Source organism: Neodiprion fabricii, chromosome 2 (genome assembly GCF_021155785.1).
Source record: "Neodiprion fabricii isolate iyNeoFabr1 chromosome 2, iyNeoFabr1.1, whole genome shotgun sequence".
In the NCBI taxonomy this organism is placed as follows: domain Eukaryota; kingdom Metazoa; phylum Arthropoda; class Insecta; order Hymenoptera; family Diprionidae; genus Neodiprion; species Neodiprion fabricii.
This window is the reverse complement of record NC_060240.1, coordinates 29,349,941-29,364,871: the sequence shown is the minus strand read 5'-3', so window position 1 is coordinate 29,364,871 and position 14,931 is coordinate 29,349,941. Positions and strand designations below refer to the sequence as shown.

Sequence of the window (14,931 nt, the reverse complement as noted above, 5' to 3'; positions counted from 1 at the left end):
AAAATAATTATTCAATCCTATAAAACAAAAATCTAACAGCTTGTACGACGCTTTTGGTGATTTGCGTAAAATGATCAGCTGATAAGAGTTTTCGACGCCGTATTACTTTGCCATGATCATTATACATACATCTCATCTCACAAAAGTCAATTCAGCACTCGGCGTATATAATTAAGAATCAAGAACTTCAGTAATGTATTTTTTCAAAAGCTATATTTTACATATCACGTCCATGATTTGCACGTATATGTCCGTCTCTCGGCCTCGTGGGTGGATCACGTGTAATAAGTCACCATAGATTTCGCAAGGAAATACGTAACCAAATTTCCTTAACAGCTATAAAGTTGATACTAAGAAACAGTGAGCATCCACTCCTGCCAATTAGAACAACGTATAACGCGAACTTCTTGTACCGGTTAAAAATCGGGTCAAGACAAACCGATCTCGGATTAGCAATGCCGGGAAATTCCGCCTTGCGAAATAGTCTTTGCAGGTACAATCGCAATACCAAGGAAATACCCGTTACGCAATCACTATAATATGATCAGTAATCATAATTCAGCGCTGCAACGCACCGTTAACTAGAACACGCACCCCACGCATTTATGCCCATCACACGAACCAGGTCGCAAAAATTTTGCACGCATGAAGAATTTGTCATTTTTCATCCTGGTTAAATGACCAACTTGATTTCATTTTTGCCTGCAATACCTTTCATTCATACTTGTGAGAGAACATCTGTCGTTAAAAATTAGACTATCTAAAATAATTTTGAAAATTTCTGATCATCCCGTATATTCCAATTGACAGAATGTTTAAAGAATGTTATCAATTTCCATTCTACTCTTCAGAAAAGTTCCTATTGCTGTTCAGGAAAGTATAACACTTTTGGATAACGTCCAAATATACTATACTGGTGTAACGATTTTTATGGAAGAAAAACTGAGAAACCTGATTTATGATCAATTAAACTAGTATTTCAACCTAACGTGATGTGCAGAGTGGTAATTTTTCGAATCACGTTTATTTCGGTATCGATAATGCATACATTACAATTTATAGATGCATGTCAGATGTCTAAGCCAGTTAGGGTCAAATTTTTGACTTTCTTGCTTCGCAAAAGTAATATTCATTTATTTATTAATTATTGTAAAGAAGCTGCAGGGACAGTGATTTTCATACTAAAAAGACATACGTACAAATACTTCGGATTTAAACGTTGTTCTCGAACTTTTGAAGGTGTTTCCCAACAAGAAGTTCAATAGAATTTGTCAAAGCTCAAAAATCGCGAAAATTATTGAACACTAAAGCAATTGAAAAATTTTATCATTTAGGTAAATCCGAGTCTAGAGTGATGAGGGATGATACTCAGATTCCATAGTTAATCTTACAAAAGCAGTCTTCCGTACAATAGATTTTTTGGTGATTGAATGATTGAAAAAAAAAGTAACAGTAAAGGACGTGTATTAAAGTCCTATATATAAGATACCAAAATGCATATTATACGTACATACCTACGTAACATTGTGCGTACGTCTGATCGTTTTTCTGCACTATATACAGAGCGTTGCACGGTTACGCGTTTGAGATAATGTTACGGAGTGGTAAACCGGTCGTAAGTAACTTCGTCAGCACATCCTCCAGTGCCTAGATCACTTTCTCCCGGAACCGGTCAGCTAAAATGCTGCACAAGGTAGGTTCCTACGGCGTACAATAACCGAGAGGGACTTGAGTTCATGCTACATTGCACGACAATATGAAGCAGGATGCGTAACAGTATTTTACCAGAATGTGTACAATATTTTTTTTGCAAAATTCCGAGTCGCAAAAAGATCGCATTTATCGTCAGTTGTGAGACCTATGTATGCGCGCAGTGAACGTTCATATACCAAGGCATGTGAGTATTCGTGTCCAGCTCTTGGGCCCGTGCCTTTACGATTGAGTCGGTATGATGTCAAGGTTGCGGATGTGGAAGATGGCTGAGGTAGAGATGGGTACGAGGTTGAGGAGAGGAAAAGAAAGTGCAGCCAGCGGGACGAAGACAAGGGGAAGGATACGCAGTTCACGAGTCACGCTTCCTCCGGATGCGAGAAAACTCGTTAAACCTACCCAAGAAGACTCGGGCTGCAATCACGAGTCCCGAACTCCATCGATTACGATCCTTAACCGTCTCTCTCAATTTCGTTCTACTACGATCGCAATCGAATGATGTCGAAATATGTCACGGCTAATTAATTCCATCTATCATACCGCGAACCAGGACTTGAAAATCCAAGACAATGTATACATTACCCGATTATTTCACCGGGTCATTGAATATATTTGTACACTGCATCATTTCTTCATTCGAACTTTCCTTTTCTGCGAATAGGATCCTCTGCACATACCAATCACTATAATTGTGTTCGACAGGTTGGGGATTGATGGAGATACGGTGAGATGACCGCCAGTAGATATTACAATATTGATTGTTGACTGACACTTTTTCGGCGGATATTGCGAAGCTGCACAAATTCACACTTTTCCTCCATAATATCATACCTGTATCATATGCTGGTATCGCAATAAAATATGAAAGAAAAAATCTTTTCTGAATTTCTACATGAGAAAATGAGTGGCTCGCAATGCTTCAGGAACTGGTTTTTATGATAGATTATCGTTCCGTAATTCCCGGCTGGTGAAGTTGATGACCTCAAACCTTAAACTTAGGCACTTCTTCGCCTGGAATACTCTTGTATGATCACTTAACTCTGTAAAGAACCGGAACTTATGTTGATTCAGTGTGCGCATCAAGCTTCACTGGAAACGCATTGCGACACAGGCCCTTCAAACCATGTATCACCTTTGTTCGAGTTTCGTCTCTGCAGAACGAATATGAGTGTTGGATTTACGTATATCCACGCAGAACCTTCGCGATGAGGATTGAGAAGTTAATCAAAACACTTCTGGAAATATGCAATTATGAAATTCAGATTCTAGCGGTCAGATATCACAACATCAAACGGTTGGTTCTCGGAGTTTGTGTCTGCCCTCCTTGGCAGTACATATTTTGAAACAACCTTAGGTCCGGAATGGCGTATTGGCATTCGGGCTCCTGTAGATGAGATATTAAGATCAGACGCCCCACCATCAAACATGAGTAACTACGGGTATAACCAAAGTACGTGGTAAGGAGGTTGAAGCAGTTGGATGAATGGAAATTAATTGTGTAATGAATTATGGATAAGTCGTGTCTAGGTAAAGCTAGGCAAGGTGTACTATTTTCGTCAACGGATACTTGCGCAACTAACTCCAGCTCAAAGATCCTGGTTAGTGCATTGCACTCCATCTAATCTGTCACGGTGGGTACTCTGCATGCGGCGCACATAATATTTGAGGGAACTTCACGGTGAAAGATGACCATATTTTTACACAGGATTCGTAGTACATTTTTACTATTGAACTAGATGGAATCCCAAGTTTCATTTACCAGTAGTTTAAACAATCAGAATAATTTAAAATTTGACTGTCCTTACCATGATCCCAGCAAACCACTTTTTCAGTCTGGTTTCAACTACATCCAATTCCCAAGAGCTGAAAACTCGCTCGAAAATTTACAGAATTCGTACATTAGAGGTGTACCTAGTCAACTCTCATAATAAAGTGTGATTCAGTTTTTCAAAGATACTTCCCTTTGTGATACCGTTCTTAATACATTGTGTATAAGATATTCTTATATTTTTCTGTATATCCTAGTTTTCCTGAACTGGTAAAATTACGACATCTGACAGCAATGATTCTGCGCCACGAGTTCTGATAGGAAAATAAATCGTAGTCGAGTACCTTTAGCGTGTTGTGTGAATCATTCTATTGTTTTATCGTCGTTTGCCTGTATCAAAAGTGTATAAGTGTACCTGGTATATGCCGAAAGAAGTTTATTATTTTGATTCAAATGTTGCATCTCACTACGCGTATAAATCATTATAAACACATATATTCCGACTTTCTTTCTTGATGCGATTTAATGTTATACTTATTATTATTATCATCTTGCGATTTACCACATAACTCGATTGGGCAAAATCGCAAAAATACTATCACTTTTAAACCCTCGAAATTTATGCTGATCATCGGCTTCGTTATATAGTCACAAATTACTCGTGGAGTAATCAAAGTTGGATAAACCTTTGTGAAAATATACTACAGCATCACCCATTGTGAATCAGTGAAACTAGAATGAAAGAATGCGGACTTAGGTTTTGTCATCATTGCGATATTACGTACACATAGTCCGTAGTTTTAGCAATCACTGTTACGTTCATTCATAAATAAATGCAGACTCTGTCGCCTGTCTCGGCACTTTTTCTCCTTCGTTATTCTAACTTCCAGAGGGGATGCAGGCTGAAGAAAGGCGTCGGGTTTTCAGGTGACTCACCGAGGTGCAATCAGCCTTCGATGGATGGCTGGAGCCCCACCGCCGAAGAAAATCGAGGTGGTCGCGGACGCGGTTCCGTTGCCCCGCTGCACCAGCATCCCCGTGATGGGAACCAGTGTATAGTATATAAAAGCTTTGTCGCGTACTTCGGTCAACCACAGAAGTGCCGGAGTTAGAGTCAGAGAGGATATCTCGAACCAGAGTGAGGAGGTATAGCATATAAACCTGGGAGAAAGTGTTCGCGGTCATTCAGTCCTTAGACCATATACTCGTCTCAGTCTATGCACAATTCAGCCGAGGAGTATCGCTCGGCATAGTGGGCTTCTGGTCTACAGCCGTATATAAGAGTTACTCCGGTGTACAAGTAGCTCAGTGTCCGTGAGAGTGTTACGAGGAACGCCTCGCCCAAGGTGAGAATATTTTTTGAGAACATTTAAACAATTTTTCAATCACCAATTTCTTCATTTGGATCTTTTACAAACGCAAACATCACTGATTCACCTCGATTTGCAGTTTTCGTCTTTTTAACATTCTACTTCACAGTTTTTCTGTCGCCGAATATTTTCAAAATGTTCAAACGTAATCACTTCATCACAGAACGTAATTCTCTTGATTTTTTAAAATGAATTTCATATTTTACAATACCGATGTACAAATGTAACAAGTCACACTGCAGGTGCAATGACAATGAATTGTACTACGGTTACCGGACATTAGAGTCATTTGAACAATAGTATAACAAGCAATAGTATCCGAGTATATTTGCTAAGGTTTTTGCCAGGAATTTGGGACCGTGCAAGGTACGTTGATTTTGGTATATCGTAATCAACTGTACGAGTATCGTTCCAAGTTTGAGTTCCAGAGAAGCCGGTGAGTTCGGTGGGTTACGAAACTGTATAACTATGTCAAGTTTAAGAGGACTTCACAAGCCCCGTTAATTTGTGTTTATGGTATAGGAAAGAAGCTGGACTGCGCCAGCTGCAGCTCAGTTGTGAGACTATTTTAGCAGTTTTTGGTGAATTTTGAATTGTAAATATACTCATGTAAATTCGTCTTTTTCTGTGACGAGCACGTCGGTTAGTTGAACTTCATTGTGGTACGTAACCAGGCAAACTTTTGAGTGTTTATATGTTGTAATTATATTATCTTTGTCAGTAATCCAGATGTGTTTCTTAGAGAAAAAATTGCAGCATTATTAGATCCACATATTTTTCTCATTAATTGGTTAGGAACGTACCAACTACAACTGGAAATTTGATGGACGTTAATAAATAAACTGTGAGGAAAAAATGGTTACTCTGATGATTTGGAGTAAAAAAATAAGCTATGCTGACCCGTTTGTAATATTCATCTGGTGAAAAAAGGAAGATAAACTCTGAGTTTAGCTGGCCGGTTTTTATTTTTTCAAAGTTTCCCTAAAGTAAATTACATTGCTGTCCGAAGTAAAATATAAATTTGGATCAGTTGAATTTGGCTTCGATCCGTGAACGTTCTTTGCTATAATCTTCCTTGATCGAGACGAAAATGCGTCTCGTGAAAATCTCAGGAATCGTATGAAAAATGTAAGAAATAACAATCGTGAAATGATCTGCGAGGAAAGAAAAAGCGAAAAAAGTCATATGCCTGTTATTAAAATTATCGATAGAACTAATCCAGGTTATTATGGATGAACTAAAAGTATATTGTTATTCTTGTTTAATGAACTTTACTGCGTTCAGATTGATTAACATACAATAGCTTTTCCCGCCAGCACCTTCCAAGTAACTCGTCAAGACCAAGACGCGATATAATATAACATACAGGGTGAATAATTAATTTATAAGAGAAAGTTAAAATCAGTGAACCGCAAAACCACGTGGGAGGATCGCTGACGTACTTCTTATGCACGTTTGACAAACGTGTGTGTATAGGAGAGTCCCTTTTCGGAATCCAATAAATACCGTCAAACTTTCCCTACAACTTTTTGCAGTAAATCGGTATAAAAAAAACAGTACGGTTAATGTTCGACAAAATCTTAAGACTGATGATATAAAATTAATTTTTGATCGTTTAAATTCTTTTCTCATCGTTTTCTCGATCTTTTTGAGATTATAATGGATTTATTGCTCCTAAAGAATTTCGATTCGCGTGTACGTAAGCGAGCCGTTAAATTGTTAACGACAAGATTAACGATACGAATCGCCTGTCAAATTTGGCGAGAATTACATCACCATACTACTTTCTCCGTGCGATACGAATGGGCTTGTATGTATCTACACGAAATGAATTAAACGAATTCAATCATCCTGCCAAGCTGGCGCCACAACACAGAGTTATTGTGGCATTGGTAATTCCTATACACGTAGATAGTGCGTGAAATTTATGTAGGCTGACGACTTTTGGCACATACTTCATACTTTCTCCCGAAGCGAATCCTTTGATTTCGGTAACATCTGATTCAGCTGAAAGTCAGCCCGTCCTGTCACCTCCAATTTCAGAATTAAAGTAAAACTGTGCCATATAGCCAGTGAACCCAAACCTGCAATTAGTAGAGAGGAAGTACAATTTTTATGCTTCAAGGAGTTGCACTACTGTGAATAAATCATACGTGAATTTGGGAAACAGGTACCGCGATCTCGGCTATAAACTCGTCCGTTTTGACGCGAAGACTTCTGACAAAGGACCCTTGCATGGGTCAGTGACCAGGAATGAAACTTGTTTGAAAAAACAATCGGTAGAAGAGAAAGGCGAAAGATGATGCACTTTCGCGGCGAGTGTCGGCTTGGTCGTACAACCGTGCAGAGAAATTACTGCAGTTATTACTGATTCGTGTTAATCAGTGGATTTTCGACATGTTCCATTGCGTAGGTTGTGTGATATGACGAATGGAAATCTTTCGGTACAGAGGCGAAACTGTGTTTTGCCTTAGTTAAATATTATGAGATCACAGCCAAATATATGTATGAGATGAAAGTTGAGATAGGGAAAGTCAACGTTGACTTTCGCGTGTTTATGCCGAGAATCTGTAGCCCATGTAAAATTACTTTCGGCAATCAAGAAGAGATACAGATTACATGAATAGGCGATGGATGTAGCGCGAATCCACCCACGCACGCCCACGAATCCAATATCTGCAGAAAAAATCTCGTCACACTTTTGAAATACATGTTATACGTAAACACACTTTGGATACTGCGAAAGCTCATCGTTTCGAAACACCACGTTATTATGTATTCACTTGCAAATCGTCCGCGAAATTTTTGGCGCGATTATCCATTCATGGTCTGTGAATTTCGAAACGCCAACACATGTGACAGAATAAATAGTTCTGTAGCCAACTAGGTTCGAGAAAATTGAGAAACTAGTTTGCATGTTGGAACGTTCGTAAGAGTTCCGAATTTTAATCTACAAGTGATGATCTTCACTGACAAGCCTTATCGTTGGAGAAATTCGTAATGCTTCATTGACTATTTGTAATTCAGTAAAGCTAAATGGACGGAACTTGATTTTATGAGAACGATAAGATTAAGCTCGACGAGAAGTGAACCCGACAGTGAAAGCTGACGTAGGTTTTTGGTTTCAGAGTGATATACAATGTGGCGAGTGATACTGGTGAGCCTGCTGGCGCAGTGCTTGTGTGCTGATCAAGTTTCATACGGGACGTCATCGTTTCTCCAAAGTTCCTCATCTTCAAACCAACAACAACACCAACAGCAATGGTCGTGGCAAGATACGGGTAAAGACCTGCTTGCCGCAGCGAATACAGAACAGGAGGAGGCCTTTCACCCAGTGACCTTCAACGCACCCGATGCCCCTCAGCAAGGACAACAGCAGAGTGATCTGCAGAACGTCGCTACGAACTATCCACAGTATAACTCCAATGTACAGCAAGATAGTAGCGGTGTGGCTGAGGCTCTTGAACAGCAGGTTCGATTGGTAAGGATCGTTTTGGGTTCAGGCATTTGCTTTGAGGTCCTAAAAAAAGTATGCAGATTAATTAGGTAAAAAAAAAAAAAATCCTTTGTCTTGCAGGTAGACACTGTCATTGATGATATTCTCGTATCGAATCGACAGGGTCGCAATCTGGAAGGTTACGACGAAGTATACTCAGATCCGAACGTAAAGAGCGCTCTTCAACTTGGGAATGATACCGTAGCACGCGCCTACATCAAGGAAAAGCTGTGCTCGCTTGGCCTCATGAACGTAAGTGTCAATGATATGATTGGTCTCGTGGATCTGGCAACCTATGACCACGTTTTTTGGCATTGTGCATAAAAAACCTGTTTCTTCATTTACAGTGTGACAATCCCGAGGGAAGACGCCCATATTACTCACCCCACAGAGACATTCAGCCACAGGAAATCATTTACGCACAACCTGTCACCATTAAACCAGTTGGAAGGCCTCTTCCCGCAATTCCAGTAAAACGTCCGTACGGACCACCAAGGCCAGTGCCTGTTCCTCCGAGCTTTAGTTCTGGCCCTCCGGGACCGATATACTCTGGACCAACCGGGCCTTTCAATGGACCACCTGGATCCTTCTCTGGACCACCGCCGTCATTCTCAGGACCGAGCTATGGACCTCCACCCAGTTTTAGCGGCCCATACTCAGGCTTCAAGAAGCCGGGACCAATCTATGACTCCAAACCCATCTACGAGGGTGGAGCTTCATTCGACGGGGGGCTTGAATACGAAGACAAGTTCATTGACAAGAAGCAGCTCGTCCTTAATCAGGGCTTAGGGTCTGGAGTGCAGCAACATGTCCATCACCATTACCACCATGGTGAAGATGCGAACAACGGAGGCAAAGCTCCAACTGTTGTGGTCAACAACCCTGGCGTAGTGTCTGGGACTCCCAGTTCCATCATTGGACCTGGTCCCGTTGGTAATAACGGATTTAACAATTACGGATACGGACACGGGGGTGGAAGTTACGGTAATGGCGGGGGATTCGGCAACTCCTTTAACGAGTTCGAAAGTTTCAAAAAAGAGTTTAAAATCAAGACTCCGTCCTCTGGCAACAACCTGATCGGCTCTGGAAGCAGCAATTACGCGGACAGATACCCCAGCTACGAAAAGCCGCGACAAGATCCTACCTTCAGCACTGGCAACATTAATAAGGGATTCTCATCCAACAATTACGATACCGGTAAACAGTTCAATTCCGGATTTAGCAACAGTCAATATGACTCCAGTTCGTCGTCGTCGTACAACGGCTTCGGGTCCAGCAACGGTTTCGGGTCAAATGGCAACAACTTTGGGTCTAACGGTAACGGGAACTTCGGATCCGGAAACGGTTTTGGGTCATCAAACGGTGGAATCGACAGCGGTTTTTCGTCTTCCAATTACGACGATTGCGTTTGTGTGCCGTACGAGCAGTGCCCGGCCGTTGATCAGCTCGGACGAAAGGATGACCTCTACCTGGCCATAGACCCGAGGAATGTTGGTAAAAATATCGAGGCAGAAACCGTTGAGGCCGTTCTAACCGACGGAAATGGTACAATGAGCGTTGTTCGAGTACCTAAGGGCGTAAACGTCACGGAAGAGGCTGAGCACACGATAGAAGAGAACAAGAAAGCGTTGGAAGCAAACGCCGAGAAGACTGACAATAACGATGAAACGAAGAGGTCCAAGAGAGACGTTAAGGAGCTCGCGGGCGAGAAAGTCAAGAAAACCGACGCACAAGGGGTAAGGCACTAAATAATACATACTATAATTTGCATAAACTGTAGTCTATTACCATTTGCCAAGTCTAGGAGAACCCCATGAATGGTTTATACAGGATTATAGTTCATTGATTGTTCGTGACTATGTCAACTCGGACAAGGCAAAGTGTGTTTATACCTCAAGCTTGGCAATTGGTACGAATTTCTAAGAGCATGGGTTGTAAAGATATAATTCTATAACGCAGAATTACGAGGATGAGGCAAGTTGGTGTACGGCTTTTAACGCTTTTTAACGCTTTCTATAACATTAATGCACTTTCGCTCATTTCCAATAACTCTGACTTCAAATTTCATGACCTAAACTACACTCCACTTTCAAATTCCAATCAACACCTCAGACGAAACTACCTGATTCCACTTCACGTTTCCCGGTCACGTCAAATCACATCACCTGACACCCTACCAGATTACTGTTTCGTCAGTCTGAGGGGCAAAAAAAGTACAGCAACTTAAGTCAACCGGGAACATTGCACAAGTTGAAGGTACATTCCACCGTCCAAGGTCACGCGATCAGCTATCGGCACAATGAAAATGCGAATCATTTGAATCGAGTCCGAGTAAGCAAGGACTCGGGATTATCATGTTGGTTGGTATCGTTTGGCTAGTGTTTTGGAATAGCGGCGAAAGGCGTAAAAAGCGAGGAGTGTCTAACCAACGTGCTAACCCTCTGCATCCGGGTCGTTGTAACTTTACCACGTGGGTAAAATATTTCCAGCGGCTGGTCGTCGGCGACCTGGACACCTCGAAATTGAACCTGAAGCCAACCTGGGGCGTCAGTTTTGGACTGCCACAAGGAGGAACCGGCTACCCAATAAACCCCTACGGCGGAGATTCGCTAGTAAATCCCTACCCGGGTTACGGGGGCGGAAGTCAGGGTCTAAACCTCGGGCTGGTCTCAGTGAATCCCTTAGTTGCAGTTCAAGTGACGAAAGACGAGTACGGTGATAAGGTAGTCAAGCCGTTCGTCAACCTCCACGTCACCCCGAATCACGGACTAGTCCACAAGCTCGGCGACCTTCTCGCCTACAAGAAACAAGTCCTCCTCGGTAAACCAGGTGGCCATTATTACCCCCAGCATTACCCCGTAGGGTCCCCTATTTACGAAAAGCCATTCGGTCACCACTACCCGAGTCACGGGGGCGGCTTCGGTGCGGCTTATCCCAGTAGGCCACACTACCAACATCAATCCGTGTACAAGCCCCATTATTCCGAGGGTCCTTATGGTCAGCCCGGCTATGGCCAAGGCCCTGGTGGATATTACCGTGAAGACAACGACTACGACAGCGATTACTCCGGTGAATACGGTGATTATGCCGAGGACTACTACAGGAATTTGAGAGCAAACGATACTCAGAAGAACCTCGGGGCTTACAATGAGAAATTGCAGAGCAGTTACGATAGCGCAGAAAATGACTGGAACCCGTCATCGTCGTCGAGAGCGCAGACTGTTCAGGCTCAAAAGAAAGGGGACGAACGCGGGGGCCGGGTAGCTTTCCCGGAAAGGCGAAAACGCGATGTTAACCAAGTCGAACAACTGGCTCAGGAGGTAAGAGCTGGGAGTATTAGTCGGTGAGCTGAATAAAAGCCTGTGAGGATGGCGGCGGCGAACACCACGATGAGGACAGACCTGACCGGAGACACGCGCACAGAGCTACGATGATTATAAACAGTTTACATATACTTGAGAATATTTTCAAGTTCCTTTTTGCTATCTCTCTTGCTCTCGATATACATTGTATAAGTATATGCATATTTCCTTCACTTTCTCTTCGTCCATATCTCTGTATATTTCTTTCTTTTTCGCACAAACACACACTATATTTCTTTCTCTTTGTTCTTCTCTCAGTGAAAGTCTTATTATACCTGAATGACATCGCTACTAAAAACTGACTATCGACTAATTTGGTACACCGGCGAATTCTTTTACTTTTTACGAATTCATTATCAATCTGAATTATGGCAGAAACTTATTAACTAGTGTACATACAGACGATTAATTTCTGAATGCATTGCGCGTCCTCTCTCTTACTGTTTTAATTTGTGTAATGGAAAAACTATCGAACTTATACCTAGTCTCGCTAATAGACTTTCGCCGTTTGTTACTGCAGTACTAACATAATATATTTATAGCAAGTAGAAAGCATGACGAATCTATATACTATGTACATGTATACCAGTATGGGCGTTAGAGCACAAGACCGTTTGCCTTTTGACAAACCAATTTGGTACAGTAATGATTCAAACCTGAGAAATTAGTTCATCTAACAAAAAAAAATATTTTCACTTCCTTAGATGCAAAAAATATTCCTATTTGTAGATTTACCGTTACGATTATAGGTATGCATTTTGAATATACGTCGAGGACCATGCTGGTATATGTGTATATCTCACTTGCCGTAAATTGGAGTACTCGACTAAAACTGAAACATGTACATACAAAGTTATCTGACACTAAGCTACTTAATTTTCCAAATTTTCGGTGCTCGACTGCAAAGCGAAAGTCTGTAAGCATTGCTTCTGGCATTGTGAAGGTTGCGGGAAACCTGATTGGCTTTTCTTCTACTACAAATTAACTCTGGAGATGCCACAAGCCGAGGAATTCAAAACGCGAATTTACCCAGACTTAATATTTGCATAGCATAGTAAAATTTTTTAGCAAATCCGTACATAAGAAATCGCGTTTTGATTAACAATTCTCGACACTTGAAACTCAAAAATGTGGGTACAATCTTGTTATTAATTATAAAAACGACCAAGCTCAAAATCTAAGATAATGGGAAAAATACTGTTAGAAACCGTTCATGGAAAAATACAGTATTTTTTAGCTTGGCCATTTTTGGAAAAACTGCTTTGCTTTCTCATTTAATGTAACTTGACAAAATATTTTTTCAATCACAGAGACAATTTGGACGTCCTCCAGTCTGCGGACCGCGTCACGTGTGCTGTCGCCGGCAACAGATAAACCCTGGAAGGCCTAGTCGGAATGGACAATGTGGAGTCCGCAACAGCCAGGGTATAAATGGTCGTATAAAGACCCCAGCCCACATTGATGGAGACTCTGAATTCGGTAATTGGTATTCGTTGACATTGCAGTACTTTGCACACTTGGAAATCCTTGAAGCGTTCTGCCTGCACGTAGATAAAATCCGTTTGCGAAAGCAAAAGTCTAATATTTTAAATAACTTCCAGGCGAGTATCCTTGGCAAGTAGCAATCCTCAAGAAAGACCCTAGTGAGAGCGTCTACGTCTGCGGTGGTACCCTGATCGGTCCCCGTCACATACTGACTGCGGCTCATTGCATAAAAACTCACGCCGGACGAGACCTCAGGGCACGTCTTGGAGAATGGGACGTGAATCATGACGTTGAATTTTTCCCGTACATCGAACGCGACATAGTCAGTGTCATAGTGCATCCAGAATTCTACGCCGGTACCCTGTACAATGACCTCGCAATCCTGAAGCTCGACCATGATATCGATTTTGAAAGGAATCCGCACATCAGTCCGGCCTGCCTCCCGAACAGACACGACGACTTTACTGGCACGAGGTACATACGAGTTTGAAGAACGTCGATCCTTGTCTGTCCTGCAGGAGCCTCTCGGCATGTTCATTTCGCTAATTTCTCACTTTTCGCACAGGTGCTGGACCACGGGATGGGGAAAAGACGCCTTTGGCGACTTTGGAAAGTATCAGAACATCCTGAAGGAAGTCGACGTTCCAGTGCTCAGCAACGCGGTCTGCGAGAACCAGATGCGAAGGACCAGATTAGGGTACAGCTTCAATTTGCATCCAGGCTTCATATGTGCTGGAGGTGAGGAAGGAAAGGACGCCTGCAAGGGTGACGGCGGTGGCCCGATGGTCTGCGAACGTCAAGGTCACTGGCAGTTGGCTGGTGTCGTATCCTGGGGAATTGGATGCGGTCAGGCAGGAGTCCCCGGGGTTTACACGAGAGTATCGCACTATCTCGACTGGATCCGACAGATTACGGGCCAGTTTTAAATTACGCCGATCAAGTATTATAATTAGACATTAAAAACGCGAAATAATTCAGTTCGTTCAGAAACTTCAGAACCACTTCAGAAAATAGTTTCGTGAATCATCACTCTCACTTTTGTAGTAACTTATGCACAGGTAAATAACGAGACTGGACGTTTTGTAGGACACGTGCAAAAGATTGAGTTTCAAGAAAAGGGGGTATTCACTTCAATTTGTAATTAAGTAAGGAATACGCAGACGTGAACGTCGAGCACTGTCTTTTTGAATTTTTCAAGTTTCAGTGTTCTGACTTTGCATTTAAGCGACTGTCTCAAATTACTCTGACACGAAAAATGTTCAATGTTATGGACGACTTGGCGTCTTGTGACAAGAATGTGCGTTATACAATGTTATTTAAGCTGTAACTTATTTTTTATGTATATAGAATTATTATTATATTTTAAAACATAGTTATATTAAGTACTATCTAATGTCAGCTCTTTTGTTCATTTTCATTTTGACGATTGTTTTATTTGTTTTCTTCTTGTGTTTTATACAATAATCACTAAGATTCGGGTGGAATAATACCCGGAGCGTCAAGTAATGCATATTTCTTTGCAATCTCTCGGATTAAAACGAATAAAAGCCATTTTTAAAAAAATCAGCCTCATTTTTATTTATTTCTGGTGAAACTTTCTTCTATTGTCGTAAGAGAACTTTACGAAAAATTATTTCTAGTACTACGAATATTCAGAATTGAAAAGTAATTAGAATGTTTCTCTTCTGGACGTTTATCGTTTTCAAATGTTGGTTTCAGCTGTTAAGTTGTCAAGTGATA

The 14,931-nt window shown here is 41.6% G+C and overlaps 1 protein-coding gene across 3 annotated transcripts; it reads left to right on the top strand.

Moving 5' to 3' along the window:
- Window positions 1-4,568: 4,568 nt before the first annotated feature.
- On the top strand, window positions 4,569-14,693 carry LOC124176336. 3 transcript variants are annotated; one of them, XM_046557499.1, is made up of 8 exons: window positions 4,569-4,824; window positions 7,977-8,329; window positions 8,468-8,596; window positions 8,692-10,080; window positions 10,834-11,664; window positions 13,017-13,185; window positions 13,308-13,665; window positions 13,757-14,693. In XM_046557499.1, the coding sequence occupies exons 2-8, from the start codon at window positions 7,988-7,990 to the stop codon at window positions 14,115-14,117; spliced, it is 3,579 nt and encodes a 1,192-aa protein (XP_046413455.1). In that variant the 5' UTR covers window positions 4,569-4,824; window positions 7,977-7,987; the 3' UTR covers window positions 14,118-14,693. The 3 variants fall into 3 exon arrangements, with proteins under 3 accessions (XP_046413455.1, XP_046413453.1, XP_046413454.1); XM_046557497.1 differs by having other exon boundaries at window positions 8,426-8,596; XM_046557498.1 differs by having other exon boundaries at window positions 7,963-8,329; window positions 8,426-8,596.
- The last annotated feature ends 238 nt before the right edge of the window (window positions 14,694-14,931 follow it).

Excerpts from the sequence above, each read along its gene's own strand:
- LOC124176336 (XM_046557497.1), top strand. The coding sequence starts at position 7,988 with ATGTGGCGAGTGATACTGGTGAGCCTGCTGGCGCAGTGCTTGTGTGCT. Across the intron at positions 8,597-8,691 it reads GCTCGCTTGGCCTCATGAAC|TGTGACAATCCCGAGGGAAG; the intron begins GTAAGTGTCAAT and ends CTTCATTTACAG. Across the intron at positions 11,665-13,016 it reads TCGAACAACTGGCTCAGGAG|AGACAATTTGGACGTCCTCC; the intron begins GTAAGAGCTGGG and ends TTTCAATCACAG.